This window comes from Bos javanicus, chromosome 19 (genome assembly GCF_032452875.1).
Source record: "Bos javanicus breed banteng chromosome 19, ARS-OSU_banteng_1.0, whole genome shotgun sequence".
NCBI classification, from domain to species: Eukaryota; Metazoa; Chordata; class Mammalia; order Artiodactyla; family Bovidae; genus Bos; species Bos javanicus.
The window spans coordinates 45892137-45903117 of record NC_083886.1 but is presented as its reverse complement, the minus strand read 5'-3'; the positions used below and the strand labels follow the sequence as shown (position 1 = coordinate 45903117).

The 10981-nt window shown below is 55.3% G+C and overlaps 1 protein-coding gene across 3 annotated transcripts in view; it reads right to left on the bottom strand.

Moving 5' to 3' along the window:
- Positions 1 to 5527: 5527 nt before the first annotated feature.
- DBF4B (DBF4B-CDC7 kinase regulatory subunit) overlaps positions 5528 to 10981 on the bottom strand; it is a 42672-nt gene continuing 37218 nt past the window's right edge. For all 3 annotated transcript variants that reach the window (XM_061392100.1, XM_061392099.1, XM_061392101.1), the window contains 3 exons: positions 8676 to 8784; positions 8424 to 8548; positions 5528 to 7573 (listed from right to left, as the gene is read on the bottom strand). In XM_061392100.1, coding sequence (XP_061248084.1) covers positions 6361 to 7573; positions 8424 to 8548; positions 8676 to 8784 — 1447 coding nt within the window. In that variant the 3' untranslated portion in view covers positions 5528 to 6360. The remainder of the gene's footprint in view (positions 7574 to 8423; positions 8549 to 8675; positions 8785 to 10981) is intronic.

Genomic DNA, 10981 nt, shown 5'->3' with positions numbered 1-10981 from the left:
CCTCCATTTTGGCAGTCCACATCTTTGAGGAGCAGAAGATACCTCTGGAGCCCACAGCCTCCCCTCTCTGCCAGACTAGGTTACCCTGGCTACAGACCATCTAGCCTCTGTGCCTACTTCCCCAGCTGGGCCCCCAGCTTAGCTCCCAGACTCCCAAGCAAGATGGGTTCCCACTGGGGCTCGGGATGTCTGACCCCTGCTACGGGGTCCCAGGAGCCAAAGATGGGGTAAGGTGAGGTGGTAAGACATGAGGTCCACTGGTGAGGCCTCGCCTTGACTTTGTGCCCCAGACCAGAGCATCCTTGCACCCACAATGGGCAAGCACAGGTCACTGAGGAAGGAACAGGAGTGGACACAGGGAGCCCCTTGCTGGGTCCTCTGCTTCCCTGGGGACCCAGGGACTCTGTCAGGGAGGGTGCTGCCTTTAGCTTGTGACAGCACCCACCCCACCCCACCCCCCAGCTCTATTTTAGGCCCAGGAGAAGTGAGAAGGCGATTTCCCAGGAGGCTCTGACATCAGTGCTGGGAACAGGGCGACTCCCCTTCCCCCCATCCAACCACCTGCCATTCCAGACCCAGATGCTCAGCAAGCCTGAGTTGATTGTTCCTTCATCCTGGAGACATCTTGGAAACCTCCTCCAGGATGTATGGGCTCTGGGGAATTAGGACCTCCTATGTGATATTCCCTGGAAACCTACAATTATCCAGGATGGGGAGACCATGCTTCTCACTTTACAGGTGGGGAAACTAAGGCTCCAAGAGGCTGCAAGAGTTTCCCAAACAGCTGGGTGGTGAGAGGCATATCCCATTCTTCAAGTTCCCCTTCCTCCCCGTATCCTCACCTCTGCCTTCTGTCTGGGACTTAGAAGGGACTGGCCCATCTACTCCATCTAGCCCACCCTTCACCCCCACTCACCAGGGTGAGCCTGTAGTACCCTACCCTCACCATGCTACAGGGCCTCCCAGGAGAGGTGGGGTTGTCATTTCATAGTCTGGATCCCCCTCCCCAACATGCCCAAAACCACACAGAGACCCCAGTCTGTGGCCCTGACCCCCAAGGCTGAGGCACAGTCCTGACTCTGTGGCCGTGTTTCCTGGGGCTGCTTGTTGGGGAGAACTTGCTGACCCTGAGTGACACGTCTCTGGTAGCTTTCTGGACCAGCTCCACTGGTGCTCAAGTGTATGGACTGTTGGCCTCCAATAGCCCCTTATCTCCCTGGGTTCCCAGCTCTGAACAAGCCCAGCTGGACATCTTGACCTTCCCTTGACCATATCCCACTCCCTGCCCTGAGGCCCCTCCCTGAATCTTGTCCTCGGGGTTAGCTCTGATGCCAGCTGCGCACCTTGCCCAATCAGAAGGCTTGTTTCAGATCCCTCACCCAACTTCCCTGCTGAGGTCAGGGGCTGCAGGCAGCCTTTCCTCAGACTGGGAAAGGAGAGGTGGGGTGGGGATTGTCGCCAAGGATGGGTTCTCTCCTTAGACTGGGGGCCCTGAGGGCAGGGCCTGTGCCTCCCCCTCAAAGAGAGGTTAGTTTTCCTGGGGGGTGCCCCCCCCCAACAACCTTTGGACCCTCGTCCCAGCGCTTGTTTCTCCCACTCGGAAGAAACCAGAGGTTGGTGGCCATTGTCATCTTCACACCACCCTTGGGCCACCCTCTGGGGGAGCTGTTAGGCTCTGGTCCCCCCCAGAGCCCTCCCTCAGGAGCCCCTGACCGTCAGGAGGCTGGGGCCTCCTTCCCCTGTGCAGTTCTTCCTGCCCTTCAGCCAATTTTCCCTTCAAATTGTTCTGCACAGGGGCCAAGCTGGGCTGATGCGGGGCGAAGACCTAGTCCCACCCAGCAGCAGCTGCAGGTTAGGGAGGGGAGTCTGCTGCCCTGGACCTGAGGGGGCTCAGTGGGCAGGGATCCTGCTGACAGAGGCCCCCCAGACCCCCGCCTAGTCTGAGAGGCCTGCAGCAGAGGCCGTGCCAGGCAAGGAGGCAAGGTGAGAGGTGGGAAAGGGCTCCAGGAAACCCACTAGGGTCCCAATCCTGGTTAACAGCTGTGTGACCTGGAGCAAGTCCTCCAATCTCTCTGAGCCTCCGTTTCTTCACCTGGGAAATGGGGCTTCAAAAGTGCTCCCCAACAGGGCTGCAGAGGGATAAGTGTGTGGACGAGCCTCTGGAGCTCAGAACAGCGCCTGGTGACAAGGGTTCACTCACCCTGAGCTCGCAGTGTTCACGTCGCCCTAACACTCCCGAGGAAGAAACTAGCTCCTGGCCGTTGTCCAAAACCCAAGGGACTCCTTTATGGCTTGGGGGCCTCGGTGTCCCCTCTACCCAGCACTCGGGGAGACTGAGGACATGATACTGAGGGGTCGGGGAGTAGGGAAATGCCCGCAGCACTAGAACAAGGAGTTCCTTCTGCCGCCTCCCAAGGCTCATCACCGTCCTTTTCAACCAGGAGAGGACTGCTACTGTCATTTGAGCATCTCTTGGAGGGAAGCCTCAGTCTCCTCCCTCCTGGCTGGCTGGATGGCCTCCTCCTTTTTGTTTACTTGTTTATTTATTTATGGCTGCTCTGAGTCTTGGGTTGCCGCGTGGGCTTTTCTCGTGTTTTCTCTGTGAGTGGGAGCTACTCGCTAGTCATGGTGCTTGGACTTATTGTGGTGGCTTCTCGTGTGAAGCACAGGCCCTCGGGTACTCGGGTTTCAGTAGTTGCGGCTCCTGGGCTCTAGAGCACAGGCTCAATAGTTGTGGCCCATGGACTTAGCTGCTCTGAGGCGTGTGGAATCTTCCTGGACCGGGGATTAAACCGGTGTCTCTTGCATTGGAGTCGTGCTTTGCGATTGTGCACCCAAAGGCCCAAAAGCACAGTGCTCCCCTGCCACTTCTGCCCAATGCAAGCGATCCTCCTGGAGTTGTGGAGAACCAGCTGTTGGAAAGTCGGGGAGCTCAGGGATGGGGTGTCTCATACAATCCTTTAGTGGCTTCATCCACAGATTTACACTGGAGATGGGGCTTTGGGTCAGCAAGCCATGAACGAGGGAAATGAGTGAAAATCAGCTCCATTGAAATTTCTAGAACAGAGGACTCGCAGGTGTGTGTATGTTGGTGGGGGCTGAAATACGTTTGTTGAGTGTTTACAATGTGCCACGCACCTCACCAACGTATTTAATTTTTTAAAATATATTTTTATTTACTAATATTTATTTCTGACTGTGCTTGGGTCTCTGTTGCTGCGTGGCCTTCCTCTAGTCACCGCGAGCGGGGGCTGCTCTCTGGTTGTGGTGTGCAGTCTTTTCATTGCGGTGGCTTCTCCTGTTGCAGCACAGACTATAGGGCACGCGGGTTTCAGTAGTTGTGACACATGGGCTCAGTGGTTGCAGCTCCCGGGCGACAGAGCGTGTGCTCAACAGTTGTGGCCCACGGGGAATGTGGGGTCTTCCCATGTCTCCTGTACTGGCAGGTGGAGTCTTTACCACTGAGCCACCAGGGGAAGACCAAGCTTTCATTCTGACTCCCTAGTAAGGTGGCAACGACTCTTACTTCCGTTCTTTAGATTTAGAAAGCTGACTTTCAGGAGTTTGCCCGGAGTCACAGAGTGGTAGGACCTGGATTTGAACTCAGGCCTGCGTGACTTAAAGTCTACAGGATTCATGGAGAATATGGAGGGTGTGCCTTGAAGAGCATTCTGGCTGTTGTCAAGGGTCAGGTCAGGGCCTAAAAGTGGGCACACAGGGGCTGGATGGCCCAGGGTGGTCTGGCAGCAGGTGGCGGAGAGGGCAGGGAGGCAGGGTGGGTTAAGGGGAGGAGGGTCAACAGGGAGAGGGGACAGGAAGGCCTGGGGCTGCCAAGAAAGGGGGAGAGATGTAAGACGGGGCGGGCAGGGGAGTGGTTCTCGCCCAGGGACTGAGTTCTAGACGAGTCCCTCTGAGGCAAGTAGAACAGGAGGCATACAAGGGATTCACAGGAGGTGGTTGTTTTTTTTATTATTGGAGGAAGGACCCTTGCAATCATCTCACATGAGCCCCTCACTTAAAGATGAGGAAACCAAGACCCAGGGTAGTAAAGGGTCTTGTGTTGAGTGTGGCTAAATCTCCTGCCTTCTCACCCAGCATGGGTGAAGACTGGAACTCAGAAGGGAGTCAGGGGTGGAGCTACCAATTTGCTGAAAGAACCAGAGTTGGGAGGTGAGAACAAGGGCCCAGACTCACATCTGGAGAGGCAGTGAGGGCTGGGGGCTGTGGGCTGGGGCTGCTGAGGGAACCAGTGCCCATGGTAGAGAGGGCAGAGGCTGGGGGAGGGAGGGGAACCTGAGGTCAGCGGGAGCAGGGGAGCCAGGTTCCAACAAGGTGGAAAAAAGGAAAAGGATGCCAATTTTGGTCATTATCAGGTTCTCCGAGGTGACCTTGGAAGGGACGATCCTAGCGGAGTGCTTCGGGTAGAGCCACCGCGGAGGTTTGGACGGGGCAGGAGGTTTGGGCACGGAGGCAGTGGCTGTAGACCGCAAGATGTAGCCAGAGAACAGAAGGGAGCTCTCTTTAAGCTGCTGAATCAATGCAAGTGTTCTCCAGGCTGGAGTTTTCGGTCAGAAGGAAGGAGAGGTGACGAGCCGGAGGAGGACACTGCCAAGGCTGGCGGGGTGGGCTGGAGAGCAGACAGCGGCACGCTGCATCCTCTGAGAGTCAGACTGAAGGGGGACACAGGGCAGGCTGAGGCTGTCCTGCTGAGTCAAGGTCATCTGCTGAGACGAAGGGAGGGGAAGGAGGTGTGAACAGTGCCCGTGTGGAGGAGCCACCAAGGGGCTTGTGTCAAGCAGCACCTCGCTGTCCTGGCTCTGGGCTCAGGTGGCCTGGGTTCCTCTCTCAACTGACATCCTAGAAGCCGGAACAGAGACCTGGAGGCAGGGAGATGTAACGCTGGGGCTTGACCTGGCAGCGATGTGACGTCCAGATGTCACATCAAGTTGTTGAAATGGGAGGGGAAGGCCATATAGTTGGATGCGAGGTCCTGGGCAGATGGTGACAAGGGCATCAGGACCTGATGTGTCAGTCTTTGAGTGAATAGCACGTGAGGCTCTCAGAGGTCTGAGAAAGGGGCAGGGGAGCTCCCCACTCAAGTGGCAGTGTCGCGGGAAAGGCAGTGGGGGACGAGGCATGTCCCTGAATTGTAGAAGAGATGCACCCATGAAGCCTGGAAAGAAGCTACTGTCTGGGCTCCAGGCGGAGGAGGAGGACCTGGAGCCCTGGTTCATTCCTTGGGAGTGGGTGGCATGTACACCCGCTTCAGGCAACCGTGAGGTGGGCAGCAGGGCCAGCGAGTGACTTGAGCGGACTGGACAGGCGTGCCCCCACCTCCCCTGAGCCCTCTGGGGCCAGGCCTGCGGAGCTGGGGGCACCCACTCACGCCCTCCCGCTTGCAGGTGGCACCAGCTTGCTACCTCATTGTTCTGTCTGTATCTGCTGGGCTGTCAGCCTGCATGGGTCCCTGGAGGGCAGATCAAGGCCCTGAAGGGCAGATCAAGACACATCACACGCCAGCCCCATCTCTCTGCTATTTGATATTAATAAATTTATTTTACATCTCCTGAACCAAGGTTAACTGTGAAATTTAGCAGGATGGCATGAAAAGGCCAAACCTGATTTCTGTGAGCATTGTACACATAGCCGTTCTATTTCCAAACTAACAACTCAGGTCCTCACCTGCATCTAGGCACCCCCTCCGCCCAAGTTTCTTCCTCCAAAATGAGATACAGAATAGCACCAGACTTCTGGAAGCTTCAACATTTAAAGAGACAAACACAGAGGCAGAGAAGGGTGAGAAGAACCACAGTACAAGATGTAATAATAATAAAAAAAAAAGTGGCCAAAGAATCGATAGCAAACTCATCTCTGTCTCCAGATTAATGGCTCAGCTGAAAGAAATGGGGGGAGGTCCTCGGGGAAGGAGGGGGATGCAGAAGTTGGCAGGTGAGCTACTGACCCTGGAACAGAACTCTGGGTGGGCAGCCAGAGCTGAGGCGGCAGGGAAGAGCTGAGAGGGGTCCCCAGAGGGGCTGAGGCCACGTCCTGGGCTCAGGGGAGGGTCAGTGCTGGGCCCCCAGTAAGTGTGGCAGGGAGGGAGCTTTGGAAATGGTGCAGCCGAGCCCCTCCTCTGCTTCATATGTTCCTGAGGATCTGTGTGCACCAGCGTGGGGGGCTGGGGGAGGGGACAACACACAGGCATCTCGGAAAGCAGGAGAGCCACACGCTTGTGGGAAAGGAGGCTGGGGTGGGGGTGGGGAACACCGACAACTAACCCTCTTGGCTGAGCAAGTGCCTGCAGAGGGACAGGAAGCCAGGCCAGGACTCCTGCTGCTCTGGCTTCTCTGTGGGCCCTCCCTATGCCAACCTTGCCCCTGCCTCCTGGCCTGAGCAGCTGGCCGCGCCTGCATGATCCATGGCTGGAGAGGGCAGCCCCCAGCCCCAAAGACCTGGTGGCTGGGAGGACTGGCTCCATCTAATGCACCTAGAGCTCGGCCATGATCGTCCAGGGCCAGACTCCGGGTTGGCTCCTCCTTGTGTGTCTGGTCGGCCTGGGCTGGGTGTGCAGCCCTCAGCTGACGTATAACTTGCCCTCAAGTTGGGAGCTGTCTGGTCCAGAGCTGCATGCCCAGGGGTGGGCGGGGACTCATAAAAGTAGTTCTCTGTTGGTGGTGGGCTGGGGTTGGGAGTCAGGGGCCTGGAAGAGGCTGGGAGGTCCAGAACCATCGGGAGCAGCTGGTCCGCCCGCCGGCTGGCAGAGGGTGATGGGGAGAGGCAGCCGGGCTCTCTGCAGGTCCTCCTGGGGGCTCTGTGCCTGCAGGTGAGGGCAGGTGGGCTGGCAGCTGGCCCAGAGCTGCTCAGCCTGCTGGGAGACAGGGCCAGGGGTGGCACTCTCAGAACACTTGGGTCCTGGGGGCCTTCCTCCCCAAGGCCAGGGGGCCTGTGTGGCCCAGCACTCTGCCAACCTACTGGGGGGCTGCCTGGGAGGGAGAGGCAGGTCTTTCCCTGTGGGTGGCGCACAGGCTGGAGGGAGGCCAGAGACCTGGGCTCATGGCCTGGAAGGGGAAGGTGCTTGCTGCTGGTTGTCCTGATGCCACTGGAGCTGGGGGTGCCACAGGGGCTGGGGGCTCTCGGGACAAAGAGTGAGGCTTGTGGCCAGGATGCGCCTGGCCTCTTTTCGGCACTGCCAGTGGGGAACTGAACCTTCCGCTTGTGGCCAAAATGAGGCAGCTCTGGGCCAGAGGAGAGTTCAGCAAGTCCTGAGCTGGTTAGGAGGTCCTGGTAAGCAGAGCTTCCAGACCCTGGGGTTTCTGGGGGGTCCACAAAGCTGTCAGCTGACCCCTTCAGCTCCTGGCAGCTTGCTATCGGTCCAGGAATCTTGCCAGCCTCCACAGGTTCTGCCGCTGCCTTCATGCCACTCACAGTCCCACCATGCTCGGTGGCACCTGGGGCCTGCTGATGATCGTCTTTCCTCCTCCAGGGAGACACTGCCCTGAGAGGGGAGGGCCAGTGGGGAGGCGGAGGCTCAGGACACAGAGGGTCACAGTCGGAAGCCAAGGAGCCTGGCTGCCTGTGGGGACAGAAACACCCAGTGGGTCACAGAGTTCAACTCCAGAGCAAGCGGGGGTCCTCCCGGGCTGGGGGCACAGTGGAGGCCCGTATGGTGCTACCCCTCTGGGGTTTGGTGTTTAGAAGAGAGCTGCCATTCTGGGTCCCAGGTGAAAGGCCTATTCTTGGCTCTGCGGTCTGTGGTCGGGGCTGGCCAGAGGAACAGGTTAGAGGCTGCTCTGTTTAATAAGGCAGTCATGGAGGAGGCTGCCCTTTGGTGGCTAGAGAAAGCAGCACCGGTCCTGGCTGTCCACCCTGAGCCCAGGGAGGCTGCCTGAGGTGGAGACTTGGGGGTGTGCGGTATGAAGCCACAGCTCCCTGGTGGGCAGCAGGGGCGGGGGTGCTCAGAGGGCCCTGGGATTCTGCCAGATCCTCTGCCATCCTTTCTGGGGTAAACTTCTAGAGAAGCAGGAAGACCCTCCTCTTCACCTACACAGGACAGATCCAGGAATCCCCCACCCTACTTCTAGAAGGCCAGACAGGCACATGACCAGACACATGCCAGGAGCAGCAGCGACAGCTGAATTGCTCCCCCTGCATCCCCAACTGTGGCGTCAGGAAGGGAGCTCTGGTTGGGGTCCTTCCTTATCTGATGGGCTGAAGCCCCAAATGAAGGCCTTCCCTTGACCGCCCCCTAAAGAACAGAACAGAAGATGGCAGGAAAAGAAAGGGAAGGAAGGACCCTGAGGGACCACAGCCGGGCCTCTGCTGTCGCCAACCCGAGGGTTCCTCTCCACCTCAGGGCAGCAGCAGGAGAGCTGAGAAGGCAGTCGTGCCCGCCACCCGTGGCAGGGTGGCACGGTGGTGCTTACCCGGGGAGGCTGGCCTGGAAGGGGACGTCTGCAAAGCTGTGGCTCAGCTGGGCGATGATCCGATCAACTTCAGCGTACAGGTGGGCTTCCAGGGCAAAGCCCTGGTGCCGGGGGCTCTGGAGATGCTGTTCGGGGTGAGAGGAGGCAGGCGGGGCGTTAGACTAGGCTGGGGTGGGACATAAGCAGACCACCCAACCTCACCAGGGTGGAGAGACCGTCTGGGAGCAGCTGCGTGGTGGGGAAGGAGCTCACCCTGTGCAGCTCCTCGAAGGCTTCTTGGCAGCACTCACAGTACCCTCTCCTCCTCCTGGGCACAGTGCAGGCAGCCGATCGCCGGCTTGGCTCCTGGTCCTTGGCTTCTCTGGGGAGAATACAGGGTGGGGGAAAGCGGTCACTGCTGGAGCCCTTAGAGCGAACTGCGGCCCTGTGGCCTGGAGTCCGGGCCAGTCGGGGAGGAGGGACCAAAATGGCCGGAGTAGGGCAGGCACAGGCTGGCCTGCCTACAGTTGGCACCACTCGTCCAAGGCGGGCAGGAGAGGCAGCAAGGAAGGAGAGGCCTCTCTGTGAGTACCCCGTCTTAGCTCCATCTTGATCCCACGCACACACCTCAAACCACAGGCAAGAATCCCTGATGACGTTCCAGCTCCGTGCTCATACCCAAAGCCAGGGTCATTTGACCCACACAGCTGTGCCTTCCTGAGGACTTTCACATCTTTCTCAAGCTTGACTTCTTTGAATTTCAGTCCTGGATTTGACTTTTGATTTGTTAACTGAAGTATAGTTGATTTGAGATGTTGTGTTAGTTTCTGGTATGCAGCAAAGTGATTTAGTTCTTTTTTCTTTCTCATATTCTTTTCCATTATGGTTTATTACAGGATAGTAAATATGCTTCCCTGTGCTATCCAGTAGGACCTTCTTGTTTATTTTATATACAGTAGTTTGTATCTGTTAATCCCAACCTGTTAACCCTGATTTATCCTTCCTCTATCTGATATATCCATCTGATATAGCAAGGAAAAGTAAGAAAGCCTTCCTAAATGATCGATGCAAAGAAATAGAGGAAAACAATAGAATGGGAAAGACTAGAGATCCCTACAAGAAGATTAGATACCATGGAAACACTTCATGCAAACATGGGCACAATAAAGGACAGAAATGGTATGGACCTAAAAGAAGCAAAAGATATTAAGAAGAGGTGGCAAGAATACACAGAAGAACTATACAGAAAAGATCTTAATGACCCGGATAACCACGATGGTGTGATCACTCAGCTAGAGCCAGACATCCTCAAGTGTGAAGTCAAGTAGGCCTTAGGAAGCATCACTACGAAAAAAGCTAGTGGAGGTGATGGAATTCCAGCTAAGCTATTTCAAATCCTAAAAGATGATGCTATGAAAGTGCTGCATTCAATATGCCAGCACATTTGGAAAACTCAGCAGTGGCCACAGGACTGGAAAAGGTCAGTTTTCATTCCAATCCCAAAGAAAGGTAGTGGCAAAGAATGTTCAAACTACCGCATAATTACACTCACCTCACACGCTAGCAAAATAATGCTCAAAATTCTCCAAGCTAGGCTTCAATAGTACATGAACCGAGAACTTCCATATGTTCAAGCTGGATTTAGAAAAGGCAGAGGAACCAGAGATCAAATTGCCAACATCTGTTGGATCATGGAAAAAGTAAGAGAAGTCCAGAAAAACATCTGCTTCATTGACTACGCCAAAGCCTTTGATTGTGTGGATCACAACCAACTGTGGAAAATTCTTAAAGAGATAGGAATACCAGACCACCTGATCTGCCTCCTGAGAAACCTGTATGCAGGTCAAGAAGCAACAGTTAGAACTGGACATGGAACAACGGACTGGTTCCAAATTGGGAAAGGAGTATATCAAGGGTGTATATTGTCACCCTGTTTATTTAACTTATATGCAGAGTACATCATGAGAAATGCTGGGCTGGATGAAGCACAAGCTGGAATCAAGATTCTGGGAGAAATATCAATAACCTCACATACACAGATGATACTACCCTTATGGCATAAAGTGAAGAGGAACTAAAGAGCCTCTTGATGGAAGTGAAAGAGGAGAGTGAAAAAGCTGGCTTAAAACTCAACATTCAGAAAACTAAGATCATGGCATCTGGTCCCATCACTTCGTGGCAAATAGATGGAAACAGTGACAGACTTTATTTTTTGGGCTCCAAAATCACTGCAGATGGTGACTGCAGCCATGAAATTAAATGCTTGCTCCTTGGAAGATAAGCTATGACTAACCTGGACAGCATATTAAAAAGCAGAGACATTACTTTGCTGACAAGGATTTGTCTAGTCAAAGCTATGGTTTTTCCAGTAGTCATGTATGGATGTAAGAGTTGGACCATAAAGAAAGCTGAGTGCTGAAGAATTGATGCTTTTGAATTGGGGTGCTGGAGAAGACTCTTGAGAGTCCCTTGGACCGCAAGGAGATCAAACCAGTCAATCCTGAAAGAAATCAGTCCTGAATATTCATTGGAAGGACTTGTGCTGAAGTTGAAGCTCCAATATTTTGGCCACCTGATAC